This window comes from Misgurnus anguillicaudatus, chromosome 9, assembly GCF_027580225.2.
Source record: "Misgurnus anguillicaudatus chromosome 9, ASM2758022v2, whole genome shotgun sequence".
Taxonomy (NCBI): Eukaryota; Metazoa; Chordata; class Actinopteri; order Cypriniformes; family Cobitidae; genus Misgurnus; species Misgurnus anguillicaudatus.
In genome coordinates this window covers 4,276,488-4,300,503 of record NC_073345.2, presented here as the reverse complement: position 1 = coordinate 4,300,503, position 24,016 = coordinate 4,276,488, and the positions used below count along the sequence as shown (strand labels likewise).

At 40.1% G+C, this 24,016-nt stretch overlaps 1 protein-coding gene and 3 non-coding genes across 5 annotated transcripts in view; all 4 read left to right on the top strand.

Moving 5' to 3' along the window:
• The window catches only part of tmlhe (trimethyllysine hydroxylase, epsilon), a 37,879-nt gene extending 15,568 nt beyond the window's left edge, over window positions 1-22,311 (top strand). The window contains exons 5-9 of one of the 2 annotated variants that reach the window (XM_055179743.2): window positions 120-239; window positions 9,313-9,549; window positions 20,992-21,130; window positions 21,232-21,378; window positions 21,421-22,311. In XM_055179743.2, the coding sequence (XP_055035718.2) occupies window positions 120-239; window positions 9,313-9,549; window positions 20,992-21,130; window positions 21,232-21,363 (628 nt within the window). In that variant the 3' untranslated portion in view covers window positions 21,364-21,378; window positions 21,421-22,311. Of the gene's footprint in view, window positions 1-119; window positions 240-9,312; window positions 9,550-20,991; window positions 21,131-21,231 lie in introns of both variants that reach the window. The other variant, XM_055179742.2, reaches the window with a different exon arrangement.
• Window positions 13,589-13,678, top strand: trnar-ucu (transfer RNA arginine (anticodon UCU)). Its single transcript is given in 2 exon segments — window positions 13,589-13,625; window positions 13,643-13,678. It is a non-coding gene; the product is annotated as a tRNA-Arg (tRNA).
• Window positions 13,780-13,853, top strand: trnat-agu (transfer RNA threonine (anticodon AGU)). Its single transcript has one exon. It is a non-coding gene; the product is annotated as a tRNA-Thr (tRNA).
• Window positions 14,081-14,154, top strand: trnat-cgu (transfer RNA threonine (anticodon CGU)). The gene has a single exon. It is a non-coding gene; the product is annotated as a tRNA-Thr (tRNA).
• Window positions 22,312-24,016: the final 1,705 nt, after the last annotated feature.

Here is a 24,016-nt window from a genome sequence, read left to right as displayed (position 1 = left end):
TGATACTGCAGACAAATGTGTGGAAGGAAATCAACTCAAGCTTTTTATTACACCTGAACAAAATTTGAAGTCTATTTTCTGTATGTTCTGACTAATGCAAGCCATTCTCTTGTTTCCAGGGAAACCATGTATGGACGGATGTGGAATTTCACCTCAGATTTTTCACGTGGGGATACAGCTTACACAAAGCTGGCATTGGACCGCCACACCGATACCTCATATTTTCAGGAACCCTGCGGGTAAATCCTTGTTTAGCTTTGATAAGCTGTTGCGAGTGAAGTACAGTTCCTAACACAGATTTGTGTTATTTTGATTTTAGTGTCATCTTGTAGTGCCTATAAAATGCTTTTCTTTCACAACATTGAACCATTAACCACCAATAATATATTTTTAAAACACTCATCAGTCAGATGTGTGCATGTGTCTCCATAAGCTGTCACAGCAATGTTTCTCTTGTCTAGATTTGGAGTTAAGCATTTTTTAAGTTTCAAATGTTTCACTAATAAATCCGTGTCATAGCCAGTATGTTATTTTTGGGGGTTGGATCATAAAATAAGGGGGTCGCTAAAAGACACAAATGTCTGGTTTATTATTATCATGCGGACATAGATGTAAATTGATTTTTGATGGAACTTAAAGGAACAGTATGTAAGAAATTTATATCAATTAATCATAAAATGGCCCTGATATGTCACTAGACATTAAGAAATAATTTTCATTTCAAATGCTTATATCACTGACAACCGTGGTCTGGCCAAGATATTGTCATTTAAAAAGTGGAGTTGCAGCCCTCATCTGATGTTTATGTTGTCATGTTGTGTATTGGCCACCAGTTGTGTGATTGCAGTACCATTTTTAGCCACAAGTTTTGTGATTGCATTACCAGTTTTGGCCACAATCCTACATAGTGTTCCTTTAAACCTCACAAAAGACATTCTGAATTTTTGTTGTGTGTGAGTCTACAGCAGTTTTGAACATAATACTAATATAAAGAACAAGAAAGGTGAAAACATATTTTTAAAGATAAGACAAAGGTTAATAAGTATAATTAAATAAAAAATAAGATATAAAAATATGTAGTATTTACAATAAAATATACATTGACAGTAGTGAAGAAGGGAGGTGTGATATTATGGAAGATTACAATGTATTGAATAGGGATGGGACGATTGGCGGTTTTACGATTAACCACGATAAAATGTCCTGACGGTTAGTATTATCGTTTAAAATGTAATTATCAATACAACCGTGTTTGATTACCGTGATTTTGAAAACTCGCGCTAAATCCTGTCCAACCAGAATCAGTTTGATGCAGGTGTGCACATGCAACATAGTTTTTTGCACAAAAAGGCATTTAAGGGATAATGTACGATAAACTTATTCGACAGATTTATTTATTTTTTTAATCACAGAAATAATGTCAGGGACATGAAATATTAAATTGTGATTTTCAAAAATAAAACTTGTTTTCAGTGTGTGTATCAGTTCTTTTTGAACATTTCCATCTCATTTTAACAAAACCATGATAATATTGATAATCGTGATAACTTGTGTAGGGATGCACGATATATCGGCCGACATATCGTTATCGGCCGATAACTGCTTATTTTAATATTATCGGTTATCGGTCTGATAGCAAAATAAGGCCGATAAATAAAAGCCATTATACCACGGGTCTGTTGAATGCTGCATTCTGATTGGCTGAGAAATGTTCTATGGGTGTTGATTATTTTTCTGTAAACCGCACACCTATCTTTTCAAATGTCTTAAAAATAGGCACCAGAGCAATGTTTGTTGTAACCGTGGTATAAGCGGAATAATTGACTCCGGTCCTTTGAATTATTTGAAAATAATGCACACCTGCGGTGTAACGGCACTCCGCTTCGCGTCGTGCCGCATTACCACCTTGGTGTGCATTATTTTCTTATAATTCAATGGCCCGTCGTCAATTATTCCTTACATAAATTATGGATTATTTTGGTTTGTTGAACCACTTCACTTGCTCATTGCTGGCCATGTGGAGTTTTGATTGGTGCTTTCTATTCAATTCAATTTTATTTATATAGCGCTTTTCACAATACTCAATTGTTTCAAAGCAGCTTTACATTAATAGAAGCAGTAAAAGCACAGAAAAATGACAGATAGCACAACATAATACACAATAGCATAAGCTGTCAAATTTGCTGAGGCTATGACTCGACATTATGAACGAGCGTATTACTAATGTAACGTCTAGGAGAAGAAGCTAAATTAAGCCCAAGCAGGCTACCTCCCCGGGGTAAAAAACCCCCTAGGAGAAAAAAACAAAAACCCCGGGTTGTTGAGCCGAGGAAAAAAAATAAAAAGTCCTAGGAGGGAAAAACCCTTGGGAGATGTATATGTATATAAACACATATAAACGGATAAGGAGATTAAGCGGAGATTAAGCGGGTTCTGCCGGTGGTCGTTGGTCAGGCATCAGCTGGGCATCACAGTGATGGACGACCAGTAGATCAGAGGTGAGTCGACTTTCACATCTACCGGAACTGGGTCTGTTTGTCCCATTGTCCTCAGGGTCGAGGACAGGACAGGGAGAGAAAAACAAAATCATATTAGCGTAGGGGCCGTTCACATGTAATGCAAGTGTCACACAGTGATGTGGTTTAATCAGCTTAGTTTCAGACAGACTAACTATTGCGGCATAATTATATTATCCACAGTTGAGGATTTTGCAAATTGGGGGCCCACTGCGACGGTATATATGGTAACTAAGGGTCACCTTCTGATTTTTAAGAGAAAGAGAAAATGAAACCTGTCGACCCGTTTGACTAAGGCCTGTAACCCCACTGTCGTCGTTAATGCAGGTTCAGTGGCAAACGGGTCTATATTGCATGCTATTTACATGATCATGAGAAAACGCCAACATCGCAACCTGACCATACGTGCCAACCCGTTTGACTAAGGCTGGAGGCCCCACTGTCGTCGTTAATGCAGGTTCAGTGGCAAACGGGTCTGTATGGCATACTATTCACAGGACACAAAAAGCGCCAAAATCGCAACCCGACCATACGTGCCAACCCGTTTGACTAAGGCTGGAAGCCCCACTGTCGTCGTTATTGCAGTTTCAGTGCCAACCGGGTCTGTATGGCATATTATTCGCTATATAAAGAAAGCGCCAAAAGCCCAACCCTACCTTACGTGCCAACCCGTTTGACTAAGGCCGGATGCCCCACTGTCGTCGTTAATGCAGGTTCAGTGGCAAACGGGTTTGTATGGCATACTATTCACAAGAACACGAAAGTTCCAAAATCGCAATCCGACTATACGTTAAGATAAGGTTTTTATTTATTTATTTGGTTGGTCTGTTTTATGACCGCGAGTGCTTTGTTCGGTACAAATAACTATTTCGAGTTAAGTACTTTTACTAGACAAATTATGCGAATGCTTTGTTGAAGAGAAAAGTTTTAAGTCTAGATTTAAAATTATCGACTGTGTCTGATTCTCGGACATCGGTTGGTAAATCATTCCAGAGCTTAGGGGCTAAGTAGGAAAATGACCTTCCACTTTTAGACACTTTTGATAGTCTAGGGATAATCAAGAGACCAGAATTTTGTGACCGTAGTGTGCGTGATGGATTGTATTCTGATAGTAATTCTCTAAGGTATGAGGGTGCTAGGCCATTTAAAGCTTTGTAGGTGAGTAGTGATATTTTAAATTGTATGCGATATTTAACTGGTAGCCAGTGTAAAGATGCCAGAATTGGGCTTATGTGGTCGTACTTTTTAGATCGAGTAAGTACCCTTGCGGAAGCGTTTTGAACTAGCTGAAGCTTATTTACTTGATTTGCATGGCATCCCCCGAGTAGCGAGTTACAATAGTCTATTCTAGAGGTCATAAAAGCATGGATAAGCTTCTCTGCGTCAGATGTAGACAGTATATGGCGTATTTTCGAGATATTTCTAAGGTGGAAGAAAGCTGTACGGCAGACGTTGGCGATATGACTATCGAAGGATAAGTTGCTGTCGAACATCACACCTAAGTTCCTTACCGTGGAAGATGGCACCACAGTGCAGCCATCTATGTGCAACGTGTAATCTGACATATTATGTTTGTAGCGATTCGGTTCAATAATAAGTATCTCTGTCTTATTGGAGTTCAGCCTAAGAAAGTTATGTGCCATCCAGTCACTAACATCGCTAAGGCAGTCTGTTAGCTTAGAAAACGTGTGTGTTTCGCTGGGATGTGAGGAGATGTAAAGCTGGGTATCATCCGCATAGCAGTGAAAACTTATGTTATGTTTCCTGATAATGTCTCCTAGAGGTAACATGTATAACGAGAACAGGATAGGACCTAAAACCGATCCCTGCGGTACACCGTATTTAACCAGGGAGTGATATGACTCTTCCTCGTTTACATAAACAAAGTGATAGCGATTGGTTAGATACGACCTAAACCATGCTAGCGCCTGACCACTGATACCAACATAGTTTTCTAGTCTATTGAGTAAGATTGTATGATCTATTGTGTCAAAGGCTGCACTAAGGTCTAATAATATAAGAATTGAGATTTCACCACGATCGGATGTTAATAGGAGGTCATTTGTAACTCTAAGCAACACTGTCTCTGTGCTATGGTGGGGCCTGAATCCTGATTGGAACTTTTCATATGTACTATTATTTGTCAAAAATGTGCGTAACTGGCTTGCCACTACCTTTTCTAATATTTTCGAAAGAAAAGGGAGATTTGAGATTGGTCTAAAGTTATTAAGCTCTCCCTGATCAAGCTGTGGTTTTTTAATCAGCGGTTTAATAACTGCTAGTTTGAAAGATGTTGGAACGTATCCTATTTCTAGCAATGAGTTAAAGATATTTAGAACCGGGGTTGACACTACAGGAAATACCTCTTTAAGTAGTTTTGTGGGAACGGGGTCTAATATACAGGACGATGATTTGGATGACGTTACTAGTTTAGAGAGCTCTTCTATTGTAGTAGGTTTAAATGAATCAAGATGTTCGTGTGGTAGTCTAGTGTTAAGTGAACTAACGGGTAGAGTGGTGGCTGCCTGTGTAGCTACGATGTTTTCCCTTATAGCCGTAATTTTGTTAGAAAAGAAGTTCATGAAGTCGTTACTATTGTGTTGGAGTTTACTATTGGTTTCTGTTTGTTCTTTGTTTCTAGTCAGTTTTGCAACGGTGCTAAAGAGGAATCGAGGGTTATTATGATTCTCATTTATAAGCTTGCTAAGATAGGTAGATCTGGCGGTTTTAATAGCCTGTCTGTAGTGTTTAACACTATCTTTCCATGCTGCACGCCATACTTCTAATTTTGTGCTTCTATAATTTCTTTCCATTTTCCTAGTTGCCTTTTTAAGAGCTGCTGTGTGATGGTCATACCATGGAGCTGGCGGCTTTTCTTTGATTCTCTTTTTTCGAATGGGAGCAACGGCATCCAATGTGTTAGAACAGACATTGTTTAGGTTTTCTATTACAATATCTAGATCATCACAGTTATCTGCATGTTTAATTTGGGACAGGTCTGGAAGAGTGCTAATAAAGCTATCTTTAGTGGTGGAAATTATTGTTCTGGCTAATCTGTAGCATGTTGTGGATTGAGTGATCCTATCTAGAAGTACAGTGTATGACACAAGGTAATGGTCAGAAACTGCATCACTCTGAGGTGATATTTTGATGTCATTAATATTAAGCCCGAGTGACAGAATTAAGTCTAATGTGTGCTTACGAGTATGCGTTGGCCCTGTCACGTTTTGTCTAATATTGAGAGAATTTAGAACATCCATAAACGCACGTCCTAATGCATCTTTATGGTTATCCACATGAATATTAAAATCACCAACGATAAGAGCTTTATCTACAGTGACTACAAGCTCAGACAGAAAATCTGCTATTTCTTTAAGGAAATCTGCATGGTGGCCCGGAGGTCTATAGATTGTAGCTAAGGCAAAAGAGAGCTGTTTGTGGTTACGATCAGTTATTTCCATATTTAACAACATTAGTTCAAATGATTTAAATTTTAGTTCAGATTTTTGGTTTACTTTAAAAATTTTGTTGTATATTGTAGCTACACCACCCCCTCTCCCCTTTAACCTAGGTTCGTGTTTATAATAATAGTCTTGTGGGGTGGATTCGTTTAAACTAATGTAGTCGTCTGCTTTAAGCCAGGTTTCTGTTAAACAGAGTGCATCTAAGTTTTGGTCATTAATTATTTCATTAACAATAGGTTCTTTATTGGTAAGCGATCTAATGTTAAGAAGGCCGAATTTTAACATTCGAGGTTCATCTTGTAATGTATTGTTTTCTAATTTTATGTTGGTCAAATTTGTACGTGATGTGGCAAGCGGTGCTCTGTATTTGCTTGTTCGGGGAACAGATACAGTTGAAATGTGTTGATATTCTGGTAAGATCGACTCGAAGTTCTGGGATATATGTGATCTAGACATATCATGCCAGCTAACAGACGGACAGTTAAGCTGATCCGTCTGTTTCCTGACCTGGGCCCTGGATAGTCATACTATATCAGAATTAAGAATATTAATCAGATTTCTGGTGAGTATAGCACTTCCTTCTGATGTCGGATGAAGGCCATCTCGGGTTAGGAGAAATGGTCTACCCCAGAAATGCTTCCAATTGTCTATAAACCCTACATTATGCTGAGGGCACCACTTTGACATCCAGCCATTGAGAGACACTAATCTACTATGTGTTTCATCTCCCCGGTAGGCGGGGAGGGGACCAGAGCATATTACATTGTCTGACATTGTTTTTGCAATTTCACACATCTCCTTAATATTATCTTTGGTGATTTCCGACTGTCGGAGTCTGGTGTCATTTGTTCCGGCGTGAATAACAATCTTAGAAAACTTCCGTTTAGCATTAGCCAGCACTTTAAGTTTGGATCTAATGTCAGACGTTCTGGCTCCCGGTATACAGTCGACTAGGGTGTTTGGTGCCTCAATGTTAGTGTTCCTGAGTATAGAATCTCCAATGACCAGGGCACTTTTAACAGGTGTTTCAGCTAGTGTATTCCTTAGGGGATCGAATCTGTTAGAAAGTACCGTAACGTTATGGGTCTTAGATGGACGCCGTATATGACTATGCCGCCTGACAGTCACCCAGTTAGACCGCCGACTTGACTCTGATGTCGGAACCGAGCCATGTGTATTATGATAAACACTATGCGCGCTCGATACAGTATTTATAATGTTTACATTAGCATCTGATGTCGGAACACTATGTGCGCTCGATACATTGTTTGTAATGTTTACATTAGCATCTGATGTCGGAACCGAGCCATTAGTCTTTTTGCTCGATACAGTATTTACAACAGTAACATTAGCGGTTTTGCTATCCTCAACTAGCGTTCGGATGCGCGATTCTAGTTCAGCAACCTTCTCAGTTAATCTTAATACTTCAATACACTTAGTGCATGTAAACCCATCTATGCTAACGGCAGAAGCTAAACTATACATGTAGCAAGTAGTACATGTTACAATAACAAGCGGAGTCTTACCGCTTTCATGCTGGGCGATGGCGTCTTTGTTTACCCGAACGCGCTCCGCGGAGCTGCATCGCGTTGGGGGTTTGGTTGTGGTACGCCTCAGTCGCCTGCGAACGTCTGGGTCCAGGGTGATGTTGGGCATGCTGAATCTGCGAAGGCCGGGCAGCGGCTCCTCCACAGCTTCCCGATCGCTTTCATGTTGGGCAATGGCGTCTCCGTTCACTCGCTTACGGTCCGTAAAGCTGCATCGCGTGGAGCACTCGTTTGTCGCATTCCTCGGTCGCTTGTGGACGTCCGGAGACATGGTGAAGTGGGCGCTGTAGCTCGCGTTGGATCTGCTCAAACCGATCAACTCCTTCGCAGCTTCCCGCTCAGGCGAGGACAGGTCAGAAAAGCATATATCAGATGAATCCGCCATTAGATCGGAAAATGCTAGCTTCAGTCGGCAGCGTTTGTTGAAGCTAGCGGGCTATATGCTAACACTGTGGGTGTTTATTAGTGATAAATAGTTTCACGTGGTAGTACTGCTCAATAATCCTCACGGTAAAGTATTCCTAGGTAAAACTTAATATATAAATAGGAATAAGATAGTAAAAAAGGCTTTTAGATGAAGAACTCGACGGAGCTCCGATGCACGATCTGTTCAGCGTGAAACCGGAAGTATACGGTACTTAACCAAAAAGGCGTCTTATATTCTGTGACATAGCACGAAGATGACACGTGTTGCGGGCGTAAGAAGAGTATGCTAGTCTAGCGCAAAGACAAGATGTCCGCGGTCTGCGAGTTTTCATTGTGAAAATAATATAAATATTTATCGGCCTATAGATATCGGTTATCGGCCCCCAAATTTAAAGAGTTATCGGTTATTGGTATCGCCCAAAATTTCCATATCGGTGCATCCCTAAACTTGTGTCATTATAATCATAATATGACATTTTCATCTCATCCCTAGTATTGAAAGTGCAGATGCATAAGTTGTGCAGAATTGTGCTTGATTGTTTATTTAGTGAGTGTAGATTTAAGTACAATAATGTCAAAACGATGGAGGATCTGCAGCCTTTTTAAAAGGGACATTAACACCCAGGGGTCAACGTTATCACGGGTGTGAAAGCTCTGTTTTTTTCTTATCAGTACAAAAGTGACATGCGGTCATATGCTTTACCAGGCATTACTTTGTGCTTCTTTCAAACAACACGTGAGGGAGTAATGGCGTCTGTAAACACACACGAAGTATTGATAAGTTGACCACACTCATCCCTTATAAAACATTGAGGATGCAACACATCGAAATGCATGACAATGCATCGAAATATCGGATTTAATCGAATCCTGAGACCAGTGACGATTCACACCCCCACTTAAAAAATGATAACGGGCAGGGTTTTGTGTGATGTTGACCTGGATTGCTTTTATATTTTGCTAAGATTCGATCACAACTACTTCTGCATTTGGACACAAAAACACGTGTCTATTTAATGTGTATGTGCATAACATCCAGATACAGGTTACATGTTAATGCCAAGTGTAAATGCAACATATCTTATATTAAACAATAACAATGTCTCTTTTTGGTTTATCTGAGAAGGGCACCACTTCATGGGAAACGAGAGTATCAACTTCATTTTCCTAAAAATCTATGACATTCGTTACACTTAGAAGCTTTAATGGCAATTTGTTTTGTCCAAACCCTCACATGTATTTAATTTGAGCGACATCCATAAATATTGTTAGTCCGTTAAAAAAAATGAACTCTCTGTATAGTGGAATACTAAATTCACGTTGCCATACTTTAAGTTCTGTTGTTTGATTATTATTAAGCATCCAGGTGTTTCATTGTCTGAGACACGAGGGCACGGGCGGCAGGACTCTCCTGGTGGACGGTTTCCATGCTGCCGACAGGGTTCTCCAGCAAACACCTGAGAACTTCCAGCTGCTCTCTCGTGTGCCGATAAAACACGAGTACATCGAGAACCTCAGTGACCATCGCAACCACATGATCGGCATTGGCCCGGTGCTCGATGTTTATCCATGGAACAACGAGGTTTACATGATACGGTAAGATACTGTACTGTTATGGGTCTGTTTTATTCAGGGTACAAGATATTCTTCATCATTGTCTGTCACTGTCCAGCTCAGGTACAAAATATATGTGTGTGTTTTACGTGAGTTTTCTGGATTCAGTTAAAATAAGTTAAGCTCAATGAACAGCTACATGACAAAAAGATACAAAAAATCTGAATAAATAATCATGTTTCATTGGTAATCTGTCTGTGTATCTGTGACATTGGACCATTCTCTCATTAAACAGACGTAATGAGCAGGAGGATGAAGCTTATTGAATTAAAAATATTAAAGGAAAATCACAAATGAGACAATGAAAATTATGTACATAACTAAGGCAAAAAATAAGGGGTACCAAACAAACTCATTAGTACACAATGTAACTACAGAAGAGTCAAGTTCTAAATAGGAAAAATATCAAAAATCTTATTTTTTAGCGTGATGCTAATGGTTTAATCAGATTCAATGAATTATGCTAAGCTATGCTAAAAGTGGTACCGCCAGACACGGAGATCAGCTGAATGGATTTCAAAACAGTAAGAATCAAATGTTTAACGCTAGGGGAGCTGGAAAATTAGCATATTTTCAAAAAAAGTGGAATGTCCCTTTAATAACAAAATAGGATAATGATACACATTTTCAAAATTTACAAAGCAGCGTTTATATTCATCTGTATAGAAGAACCTCTATTAATACGTCTACATTAGATTTAGGTGCTTGACCTTATTTTTCTTTTTCATGATAATATTAATTTCCAACCTTAATTTCACCGCAACTTCAATCTTCAATCTTGACTTTTATTTCCCTGTTTGTTTGTTTTTTGTTGTGGCTGGCAGCGGGTGCTGCTTGGTGCTTTTGTGAAGTGAAGTCAGAGGTTTAAGGACATTACACAAGTTACGTTGCTACTAAGAACCTACTAAAATATAAAAATATATACTCCCAAATATTTAACTCTTTCCCCGCCAGCGTTTAAAAAAAAGTTGTCAGCATTTTTTATGAATTTCATAAAAGTGTAATGACTTCCAGAAAATGTTTGTATGAACATACAATATATCAAATGAAAGAACAGACCCTCTGCTTTCAAACTAAACAAAATTTTTATCCTACCTTAATTTGTTCTCCTTTTATCACCTCTTAAATATGGGTAGATTTCTTGAAAAATAAAAAATTTTGAGCAAAAAACTGAGATACATCCATTTTTGTGAAGGACTTTTGATAGAGATCAGATTCAGAGCAATTATCTAAACACACAGAGTTTTATTTGTTTGACCTAATGGAATACTTCCAGGTAGGGGTGGGCCGATCCGATATTCAGTTTCAATATTAGTCCAATACAATCCGATCCAATACCAACACAGACCTTGTCATGGCAACTTGGTGACTTGCTGAGCAACATGAATTTGCACGAAGTTGCACTTTAAATTGTCCAAAGTTGCACCTTAAAGTTCATTTTGATTTTTTGTGCTAACTAAAAATGTTCCTATTCACAGATGTTGCAAAAAGCTTGTAACTTTGCACAGTCAGCAATAAGGTATCAAGCCAGCTGACGTTATTTGTAAAATATTTGTTAAATTCAGATATTCTTTTTCAATCCATTGTTCTTACCAGATAAGCACAGAGTTTTCTCTGCAGCCGGCATTATTGTAGTCAGAAGAACACACTTTCACTGGAGCATGTAGACTAAATAAGATTGTCTTTCTTCACAAAAACATGTCAACTAAATAAAGAAAATACTCATATGCAGAAAGATCGGGGAAACAGATGCAGGCGAAGTCTCGGACAAGGCCGTACCATAGCACCAGTCCTAGATGCGTGAGAGAAAATGGTGCCATCTTGTACGGTGGGCGCAAAATAGGGTTGGGTACCGTTCACATTTTTACCGGTTCCGATACCGGTACCTGGAATTCGATACCGGAACCTTTTTTCGGTACTTTCCTCTGACTTAAGTGACTTTCGGTGGACATAATAAGCCTAAACCTCTTATTTTTAACATTTAGTTATTTATTTCAAAATGTTTAATAATACACACAAACTTTACTAAAAAAAATCCCTATAACATCCAGGGCATATGTCTTACATATAAATAAATAAATAAAATATATAAGTAAGACAAATGATCAAAGAACATAAACGTCATAAAAGCAACATAAAAGTAAACTTTTATGTAGAAAACAATACTAGCAGTTGTTTTTTTTAGAAAAATCAGCATGTCAACTTTTTTAGGTAAAAGCCATGCCAGAGCGAGGGTTCTCTATAGCAAGGGACACAGTGAGGATGTAGAAGAGGACTGGACACAGATACTTTTTGCCAAGCTGGCCAGCATTGGCATTTGGTCCGCATGTGGTTGAATGTGTTCGAACAGCCAAACGGACCGCCTTCTCTCCATCCATTTATCTAATCTGAGGTACTGAGCACAAAGTTTTACGTAATTTCTGGCTTTTAGCGTGAACACACAGTCTTTAGGCTTTCATTGATAAAACTAAAAGCGGCTGATCTCCGCAGTTTCATTTTGCGAGCGCATGAAAGTTGCGCCATCTTATTTCATTAATTGCGCTGAAAAATCAGAGAAAGCTCCAACATATTCATGTACAAAACACTGTGCAGCATGTTTACTTAAAACAAAAGCAGCGCCATATTAGTTTGCGTCCATTTAAACCGGATTCGGTCGGTGCCTATAAAAGTACAGAGTTCGGTGCCCATCCCTAGCGCAAAAACAAGCCTCCTGCTAAAAGGTGTTTCAGAGAGTAAAAAAACACCAACATCTCTAAGCACTATATGTTCTAACCAAGCTGATGGATTCACAGAGATTGTGACCCTCACAGCCTTCCATAACCACTCCCCAGCCTGTGAGGGATGCATATGTTGTAAGTCTGATGCGACGACAATGAGCCCCCAACACTGGCCTTTTGGAAAAGTAAAGGAACCATAGTTTCTTCCATAACAATAAGGCAAAGAATTTGCGTTTTACATTGATTATTGGAAAACGGTTTGCCCCTCAGGGAATCCCACTGTAAAAGGATGGATTCTATACGAGCAGGAGATCACTGAGTCTGCATGTTATGTTTCCTGATAATGTCTCTTAGAGGTAGCATGTATAACGAGAAGAGGATAGGGCCTAGAATTGATCCCTGTGGTTGCTGTTCCTGTGCTGTGGTGGGGCCTAAATCCTGATTGAAATTTCTCTAAGAATGTGCATAGTTGTCTAGCCACTACTTTTTAAAATTATTTTAGAGAGAAAATGGAGATTCAAAATTGGTTTACAATTAGTTAGCTTTCTCTGGTGAGGGGTATAATAAGTTGAGTTCCTCTACTGTAATAGCGGTAAATGAATGCACTTCTAAATCTCTGCTGAATATCTCACCAGTCTCACCTAGAAAGTGTGCACACTAATGATGGGCATTTTTCAGTAATGTTGTATTCGAGTATTTGAGCCCATAAAAAATTAATATTTAAATATCTGTTTATTTAAATTTCTTTTTTTTTCATTTTGTCAGAATTTCACAAAAGGCTTATAATTCCAAGCCGTGCCTTCATTTCAACGACTGTTCTTCGGTCTACTTTAGAGAAAGGAGGTCGACAAGAAGGTTTTTCTTGTCCTTGTTTTTATTAAAATATAGCCATGGAGTTTCAGGATGCCCTAGCATAGCTGTTCAGTGATCATGTCTTGTAAACAGATTGTTCAAGTCCCAGCGATTCCATCCTTTTAGTTGTTGTTTTCTCCGTTCTACATAAAAGGCAGGAGGTCCAAAAAGAAAACATGACAGTCTTGTTCCTGCTTTCAAAAGATCTGAAGAAATGTGACGTTAGGTTGCACAGCATTAGCTGGTGAAAGCTCCTGTCCTTTCATCTGGAGATCCTGAATTCGTATCCTAAAACTACTTTCCATTTGACAATTGTGCTCATTTGCATATGTAAAGAGCAGAAGGTCAAGATAGTAATTGTAACTCTTGGGCTGAAAAATAGAAAAGCTAATAATAATTGAAATCTGTCTTTCTCCAGAATTGTGAGCAACACACCAAAGGGGTTGTGTGTAGGCTCTGTGGCGCAATGGATAGCGCATTGGACTTCTAGATTGTGAGTTGATGTGATTCAAAGGTTGTGGGTTCGAGCCCCACCAGAGTCGCAGGCTTTTAGCTACCAAGACCCTGCTCAAAGCTTTTCATCTCACATTGTTGTGCCTGTTCATACTGTGACTCACTCTTCCACAATCTGCAGCTGGAGAGTGGCGCCGTGGCTTAGTTGGTTAAAGCGCCTGTCTAGTAAACAGGAGATCCTGGGTTCGAATCCCAGCGGAGCCTTTATCACGTGGCCAACTAGGGTCTGTTTGTTTGGCTGTTTCTCATTTGAGATATGGTACAACCTGAAAATTCAGAGTTGTCACGGCAGCGGTCCATTTTCAGCCAAAGGGCCGTACTTTGGGCAAAACTTTCTAGTTTTCTCTCTAACGGACCAATCCAATTCATGGACGCCCTGGAGCATAAAGCCTTCACTGATAGGACTTAACTCCGGAAGCACTTCTTTGTGGGGCGCCGTGGCTTAGCCGGTCAAAGCGCCTGTCTCGTAAACAGGAGATCCTGGGTTCGAATCCCAGTGGTGCCTTCTAACGATGTTTGCCGTCTTCGACTCAGTGGCTTTCTTTTCACATTGTTGTATCTCTTCACACTGTGACTCATCCTCCCTCAAAACATAGATTTTCAAATCCCAGCGGTGACCTCAGTCTGACGGCAGCTAGGGGCTGTCTTTGTGTCTGTTTATCAGATGAAATACAACCTCCTTATAATTCATGGTTGTTATGAAAGCTGTCATAACTTTCAGTTATATTTGGAAAACGGACCAATTTGATTTATGATTTATGAACAACCAGTTTTTATTTTGAATAAATGTATAGATATTTCTAAAATCCTGTTTTCACTTTGTTATAATGGGGTACTGAGTGTAGATTGAGAATTTAAACCAGTATCAGGCTGCAACTGTCATGGTCCTGTCAGCCCTGTATGTCTTTTATGTGTTTCATGTGACAGGGTCGTGGCAGCCCTCACTGTTGTCCTGTTTTGTGTGGAGAGTCACGTGGCGTGACATCAATCCGAAACCGCCTCCACAGTGACACCTAGTGGTCACTTGCATGTATTACAGCCTCATTAATGGTGTAGACAAGCGCTAACAATCGTGTCCCACCTAATGGGTGTGAGAATTAAATGATCTGGTAGGAGAGGGATAGTGCTCTCGCTTAACATGTGGGTGTTAAAGGTTCGAACCCAGACTGACACATGTTTATTTATAGCATTATATCATTTTAAAATACATCTTTTTGTTGTTGTTTTAACATCTGTTTTCATATCTGAATGACAACTATGAGAGTTTGATTTTGAAACCTTCAGGTACCTTATTGTGAATATATTATTATAGTAATGGAAACTATGAGATAAATGCATAAACAAATAATGAGACATTAATAAAACAAATGAAGCAACAAAGTAAGACATTTGTTACATTTCAACATTTTTATTCAAAAATATCAATTGCTCTGCTGTTGAAGGACTCAGCCTACTTCTTTTTTTAAATATAATTTCCCAGCCTTAGAAAAAATTCTCTCACAAGGAACACTTGTTGCTGGCATGCACAAATACTTTTTTGAAAGTACATACAAATGTGGAAAAATAACAGCTCCGTCTTTCCAGTAACACAGAGGATCATGTGTTCTTGGTAAAAATGCATCTGTCAGGTATTTTTTTACTTCCACAGTGGCATCAGCTATAGCGCTTTGTATTGTCTGGGTGTCACATATTCGATTATCGAAATGTTCCCATAAATTGTCCTGCGATTCTGCTGGTGTTGTTGTTGTTGATGATGAATATGATGAAGGGCCTGCTGCTGACAGTTGTGGCTCTAAATAAACATTCAAAATCAATTAGTTACACAGGCTAAACTGATATGATATTTCTTCATGAAATTAGATGAAGACTTAAACTGCTCACCAGGAGTTGGAGGATTTGTACGCATCAGTGATGCGCACTCCGTGGTAAGGTGCCTTTCAGCTTCCTTTGCTTTTGCAGGATTTCCAAAAGCCACATGTTTGAACCTTGGGTCTAGCAGTTTTGCCAGAGCCAAGGCTCTAAAATACTCATACCCCCCACATCTGGAGTGCAAACCTTCATGCAGGTGTGAGCCTGTTGAAAACAGGAGCAATACAAAACTATATTATTTAGAGCAATATGACAATTTTGGACTATAACACGAGTAGTATACTTGTTGTGGCTTACCTAATTGTATAGTGGATTCATGATTGGCACTTCCTTTTTTCTCTGACATTTTGAGCTGCAACATCCTGTAAAGTGGTATGAGCTTTGAAGCAGACACTCTCTGTTCCTCCGACAACTCTGTTGTTGCAAGTTTAAAAGGTTGCAATATTGTCAATGATTCTTGAATTATGTCATACTCCAAACTTGAAAGTGGAGCAGTATCACTGTTTAAACCAGAAAGTGCCGCTCCCACTGGCTCTCTTTTCTCATACAGACGTTGCAGCATGTCGAAAGTGCATTTCCATTTTGTGTCAACCTCCTGTAGCAGTTTCAGACTTGATCTACCCATCAAGGTCTGCATTTCCATAAGCTTGTCCTTTGCTTTGCAACTGGATCTAAACAACCCCACTATCTTTCTTGCTTTCTGTCGTATGTCATTGATGAGTGGGGTTTGATCTAGAGCCTTTTTTACAATCAAATTTAAATTGTGTGCAAAGCATGGGACATGGCGAAGATTGAGCAGCTGGGCACTTAAGATCATGTTGGAAGCATTGTCTGTCACCATGCACTGAACTTTGGATGTTATTCCCCACTCAGCCATCAACAAGGTTTTAGCCTCCATGAGATGCTGGGCTGTATGGGTTTGGTAAAACCTCATTACACCCAGTACAACTGTTGCCATCTTCGCCTCTGGTGTTATGTAGTGGCAAGTCACACCAAGGTATCCATCCATATTGATAGAAGACCACATATCAGCAGTAAGGCTAACAAATTCTGCCTTTTCTAGGTCCTTCATCATCTTCTCCTTGGTGGTGGTGATGTACCTTTTGGTGACCATCGTTTTCAGAGCTTTCCGGGATGTAGCTTGGATCAAGCTTATTCACAAAAGCCCCGAAACCCATATCCTCTACGATGGTGAATGGCTGCAAATTCTTCACCACCATGCAGACAAGAGCCTCATCCAATTCCTTTTGTCTGCCTTTTAAAAGAGAATATAAGACATTCTTTCAGACAGACACATTAAAAATTAGCTTTATATAGTGCAACTAGTAAGACTAGTCTAAAGGTTCATTGCTTTAAACCTTCTCATACAAAAAAGTTACATATGGAAAAGTGTATGCTTAGGTGCAGAGAGAAATCAAACTTAATATTAAAACTAAACTATTAGGACACCCAAAATGATGTCTTTACTGGCTGTGAATTGAGCAATCATATGTAGGTATTAGTGATGCGCGGGTCGGCGTTTTTTCCAACCCGCGGGTCCCGCTTTTATGAAATATTTGGCCCGCACCGCAACACTATATCTATTTTTACAACCCGCACCGCCCCGCGCCCGCGACCATTAAAATAGACATATTAGGCATTTGTAATGTAAATAAAAAGAGGATTTATTTCAGCCTAAGAGTGCTTGGAAACAGCCATTAGATTACATCGCCCTGTAAACTGGCAACAACATACACCAATGAGCCATAGACACCAGCATGGTCATATTAATATAGAGATAGGATAATGATAAACCAGGAGTGTCCAATACATCGATCGCAAAGGCAATGCTGGTAGATCGCACATGTTAACTGTGTATTCTCATGCTGCTCCATGCCTCCACTTAAGTCTTTTTGAGTTGCTGTGCCTTTCTTCTCATATGTGTTTTTATAAATCTTATGCCTGCCCGCTGCAGCTCAGTCGTGTAAACTTCCGAAATTGACAAGCATGCAATCGCATCGCATTCTTGCTTTCATGCACGAGATGAAGCACGCGAGAGCGAGCGAACGAGGGAGAGAGAGAGAGAGAGAGAGAGAGAGAGGCAGCGTTGTGCTGATATATGCTTCTGATACTATTGTAATTTTCTTTTAATTTTGTTTCACTAAATCTCCGCTATTTTAAACAGTACTCGACATGTGCTCCAGGATTTTTTTTAACTCCTCAAGAAAATAGAGTAATGGTGACATCCCTAAATCCAATGTAGAGATATATGCAGTATAGTCCACGCATTTAAAGTGTTTTTAACATGTAGAACTTTATCATTTTAAAAGTAGATCACCACACAAAAAAGCAGCATTTGTATTATCTATTCACAAATTCCCTACCTTAATTTCTCCTGCAGATCGTCTTTCATCTTTTAATTCTCCGTTTGTTTTGTTGTTGTGGCTGGCAGCCAGCGGAGCTACTTGGCGCTTCCGTGACGTCAAAGGTTTGGGGATATCAAGTTACGTTGCGGAAGTTACGTTGCCACATAGGCCTACGTAATTTAACCTTATCAAAGAACGTAATTAAATGTAAAAATATATATCCCCAAATATTTAATATATATGCTACAGGGAATTAGACGCAACATATCAGTTTTTTAATTTTGTTTTTAATGACCCGCCCCAACCCGCCCCGCATTAAAGTTACAATTTCTTTACCCGCCCCGACCCGCGGGTTACCCGCGGGGCCCGCGGGTTACGAGACGACCCGCGCATCACTAGTAGGTATATTAAAAGTAATTAATAAAGTAGCTATGCTTGTGAAGTGTTATATTTAAATATTAACAGCAACATGTGCGCAGCCCAGAGCCGTGTGCGCAGCCGCCAGCGCAGCCACGAGCCGTATGCGCAGCCGCCAGCGCAGCCCAGAGCCGTGTGCGCAGCCAGCGCAGCCCAGCCCCGTGTGCGCAGCCAGCGCAACCCAGAGCCGTGTGCGCAGCTAGGTTTTGCCCCTTCCTGTCATGCCCGCCGTGTGCGCAGCCCAGAGCCGTGTGCGCAGCCAGGTTTTGCCCCTTCCTGTCATGCCCGTAGCCGCTCCTTAGGGGGGGTACTGTCAGGACCCGTCAGAATCATGTGTTAAATTATATCTAGTATTTGTGTTTGGGGTCCTGGCAGTACCATGTTCTATGTGGGAGATGCGTGGTTTTAGTATTGAATTATTCTGACCACGCATTTCCCGGGTCTTGTCACTTTTTACCCGCTCCCTTACTTGTCATTGATTTCAGCTGTGTCCCTCATTAGTTCTCCCTATTTATTGTCCTTGTGTTTGCTGTTCTGTGCTCGTGCGTCTTCTTGTATTCCTCGTCGTGGTCTTGTTTTGCATCTGTGAGTATTTAAGTATATCAAGTCTAGTCTGTTATATGTAGTCTGAAGTTTATTGTTGGTTTATGTTTAGTTTAGTGTTAGTTTAGTGTTCCACTCTTCCTGTCTTGTTTTGCCTCCTCGTGGGTTTTGTTTTCCCCTGTTTTTGTACAATAAATCATTCATTGTGTGTCACGTCCGCACTTGGGTTCATTTCTTTGCTAATTCCTTACAGACACAAGCCTAAGTCTATTAAGAACTTTGTAGTTTCACAACTGTCCCAAACACTTTGTGATTGTTAGTAAATTTCAGACAATGTATGCCTTGCTTTGATGGCCTAGCAGTAGAAGTAGGAGGCCTAGGTGGTACAGAGGGAATGTTACCATCCTCAGCATTTCCAAAAAGGGCAGGATGAGTACTCCTTAAATGGCGCATCATAGATGATGTACTGTTACAGTACAATACATGCATCTTACTTTATTTGGGGTTTCCAAATGGAAATGCTCCCACACAATGGATGGACGGCATCTCTTACGTGAAGCCTCCATTTTATGAACTAATCTAATAATATGCATATCTATCTGACTATCACCTATGAAATTCTATGTGTAATGATGAACTGTCTGTCACTATATAATATATGCTTATCTGTATCACCTATGAAAATCTATATGTCTAATGATGCTGTCTGTCATTATCTAACCTATATAAATGTACCACTATATCCTAACTCAAGTTCACTATCTATAGCCTATCAGTTAATAAATGTTAATATATCTAGCCTAACTATAACTATCAAAATCGAACTGCAAATGTCACAAGGTCACTGGTCACTATATAACTATCGCTCAATCGCAAAATCACTCTTCTAAAAAAAAAAACACGAGGTGAAGATGCTTTTGCGACACTTTTATACTTTGTGGGAGTAAAGGGCGATTTATAGTCATGTGTAGGTTCTACGCCGTAGCTACGTAGCCTACCCGGACCGCAAGCGCTGTGATTGGTCCACCAGAACCCCTCACGTCAGGTAAAAAACTGTGTCATAGGTATTTCCGTTTGCGACGGTGAAAACAAAGAATGGCCAAGTTAACACGGTCTCACACCCATGGCGTCAATATTTGACGACACTTGACCATGCGTCAATATGTTGACGCGGAGGGTATACCTTTCGCGTCATTTTTTGACGAACTGGGGACTTCAATACTATTAGGTACGCGAAATTAAACAGTTGTCGCCTGGCATTGGGGTTAGGGAAAGGTTTGGGTAGGGATGTCATTATGTAAATCTAACCCTAAACCGACGCGAAAATGGTAGAAAATGGTAAGAAAATAGGAAAGAGAATGCAACGGACTTAGTGGTGTTGAAGTCCCCAGTTCGTCAAAGAATGACGCGAAAGGTATACCCTCCGCGTCAACATATTGACGCATGGTCAAGTGTCGTCAAATATTGACGCCATGGGGTGAGACTGGGTTGGCCAAGTTGAGGAGTGATTTAACTCAAACTGCAACAAAAGCCGCTGTTTATTTACATCCATCATTGCTGGTCTTCTCAAATTATACACAACAAGTTGCTGTTTCTTCTTCGTTTGTGGCTTAACTTGCAAAGCTTCTTCTTCCTTGGCATTCGCGCTGCTACTGTGGTTACACGCGTGGTTACTCCCTGCGCGCGTGTTTGCACGTCGACGCGGACGACGACGCAAAAGTATCAATGAAAACCGACGCGGAACCTACCCCGTCGCGGCTACGCCATAGGACCTACGCACGACTATAACGAGCCCTTAGGTTAAGACAAATGTGCGATTGTTTGATTTGTTACAGACCCTGTCAATCAAACACAGATTCGGCCGGTACGCCACCTTTCGAAACCCTTCAGAAGTGCGCCGAAGCATCAAAGCCATAGTCACGTGACTTTGGTGTTTCGAATCACTTGGTCACGTGACTTTGGTGTTTCGAACAATCTAATCATACTTCGGAGCAGTGTTTCGAAACATCTAGGCTTCGGGATCTCGACACAGCGTCGAAACGTCAGTTTCGCGTCAGCCATCCCTACAGTGAAGGGGGTCTGAATACTTTTGAATGTACTGTAGATGTAATAAACACAACTGAACTTTAAAACAAATGCTGTATTTTTTTATTCTGCTTTATGTGCAGATATAACAACTATGACCGTTCTGCCATTAACACGGTCCCTCATGATGTGGTTCAGCGCTGGTACGTGGCTCACAGGCATCTGACCACAGAACTGAGGAAAGCCGAGAATGAACTGTGGGTCAAACTCAAACCGGGCAAGGTATGCAAGCGCATCTGATACAACTGTTTGTATGCCGGGGTGACTGAAAGTAATCATGTTTAATTTTTTGGATTGTCCCTCCCACTCCTGCTTTCATTCAGGTCTTATTCATCGATAACTGGCGTGTGCTGCATGGCAGAGAGTCTTTTACTGGTCTGCGGCAGTTATGCGGGTGTTATCTGACCAGGGATGATGTGTTGAACACCGCCCGCTCTCTGGGTCTCCAGGCTTGACAGCGCAAACATCAACTACGAATGTGTTTATTTCTCAAGAACAGCAGGAGAGGAGACCACAGTTGGAAGCGACACAATATCACTTTTAGACTTTTGATAATGAAGTTTTCTTTTTGTAAAAATTGGGGATTTTAAAAAAGGACATGCTGTGACTTACAGGGATGATCGTACAGATCTGGCAGCAAATGAAGTGTTTGGTATCGGTCTTTGTCAGTCACATGTTTATTATGTGTGACGTCACCCAGCCTATTCCTCATTGCTGCCTCCAACCTCATACTTGTCTTGTTTATGGTGCATGTGCATATACCTGTAAACAATTAAAAATATATAAATCTCTTATAGCCCACAGAGATTTCACCAATGCCTGGCTACACTAGTGTAGGAATATCCGATGCCGCTTTGTTCTGTCCGCTACATGCCATTCATAGCTTTTCTTCCAAGTGGGAAACTTATTTCTTAAAAGTGGGATGAAGTCTTTCCTGGTGGCAAAGCTTTTGAATGTTTTTTATAATGTGACTTAGTATTACAACCTTTCAACACAACAAAACCGTACCATTTTATCTCAGAAATACAGCAAATGAAGACAATTCTCCAAATATATGATTACCCATATGCACCCACAATGCACTTCGAGGTGTGATGTCACCTGACCTGACAAAGACCAATATACTGCTCTGTTTATGATTCTTTATTATGTGTAGCTTTTTAACATCTTGCATTTGAAAATCATCTCAAATGATTGTTTGCACAACAAATACCTCTTGCAAATAAATTCCTTGCATTTGATTTGACATTTACATAATGGCTTTATGAGACACAAGTCAAACCAATGAAACCAAAAGACAACACAATTATTCTTATTGTCATTTGAAATGTGATGAAGCAGAAGCGTAAATGTAAAAAAATGTTTGCTTTTCTATTAAATGGGTATGAATACTTCTGACATTACTATAGCAGTGGCATTATTACTGTTGGATTAGATGGAGATTTTTTTTACATAATTGTATACCACGGGACTGTTGAATGCTTTGTTCTGATTGGTTGATGGGTTCCAAAGGTGTTGATTGTTTTTCGATAAACGCACACCTGACCTGTTATATGTCTTAAAATAACCACTAGAGCAATGTCTGTGGCAACAGTGAGAGCAATAATAGACTCCGGTCCTTTGAATTATCTGAAAATAATGCACACCTGTGGTTTAATTGCACGTCGTCAATTATTTTTTACGTAAAACATACATATCAATTTGGAATACTAATGTTTTGGTTTGGGCCCTTTAGATTTACAAAATACATGAAAATTAAACAGCAAATATGGTTAGTGCAGTGGAAGATGCCCAACTTCGGCCTTGATGAAAGGCAAGATCTGCCTATAAAAGGGCCCAGGCTGAACCTTAAAGCGTTTTATTTAGTGTAGATCAAATTGTGTTAACAGTGAAAATTGACATACCAAAGAGCACCTGTCGATGTTTCCGAGCAGCAGGAATAGCTTAAGCGCTTTTCTAAATATGAACGTTGCCGTGGATTTTTACATACTCAGACAAGGGATGCAACGATTATAGATTTTGTTGTATGGTTATAGTCTGATGTATAATGAGGATTGTACAATTATCATGTATTCATTCATTTTACAACATTAACATATACAGCGGGGAAAATAAGTATTCGACACATCATCATTCCCATCAGTAAGGAGACCTCCAGGTGGGCCACCGACACAAAATGTCCACCCGATGCAGCCATCAAGCCAAACACCGAATTCATACAAAGAAACCAGAACATTTAAGTATGCAAGTTGAGTCATAATAAATAAAGTGAAATGACACAGGGAACAAGCATTCAACACATGAAGAGAACAAGGTGCAAAATGGCATAAAAAGCCAGGAGATCACCTGAAATCTGTCAGTACTGAGAGAGAAACCCTGCCCCCAATCAGAACTAATTGATATCAGCTGCTTTAGTCCTAATTTATGGCCTATAAAGGCTTCTCATTACCCAAAAGGGACACAGGAAAGACTTCATGATGGGTTAAAGCAAAGAACTTTCTCAAGATTTTTGTAATCTTATCGTAGAAAAGCATTTTGATGGGAATGGTTATAGGCGCATTTCCAGAATGCTGAATGTTCCTGTGAGCAATGTGGGGCCATTATCCGGAAAAATGAGCCAAGAACCACTTGGGCAGAACTTCAGAAAGACCTTGCATCAGCAGGTACTGTTGTTTCCAAGACAGCTATAAGCAATGCACTGAGCCCCAGGGACATCAATGCACTGCCTACCACCCCAAGAACACCATACCAACAGTTAAGTTTGGGGGTGGAAGCATCATGGTTTGGGGCAGCTTTTCAGCAAGGGGTACTGGCAGACTTCAAATTAATGAAGGCAAGATGAATGGAGAAATGTACTGGGACATTCTGGATAAAAATCTGCTGCCATCTACCAGAAAGCTAAACACAAAGCCAGGGAAACAATGAAGTGGTCTCAAAGAAAGAAAATCAAGTTGCTTGAATGGCCCAGTCAATCACCTGACCTAAATCCCATAGAAAATCTATGGAGAGAACTGAAGATCAAAGTTCATAAAATAGGCCCAAGGAACCTTCAAGATTTAAAAACCATTTGTGTGGAAGAATGGGTAAGAATCACTCCTGAGCAATTCA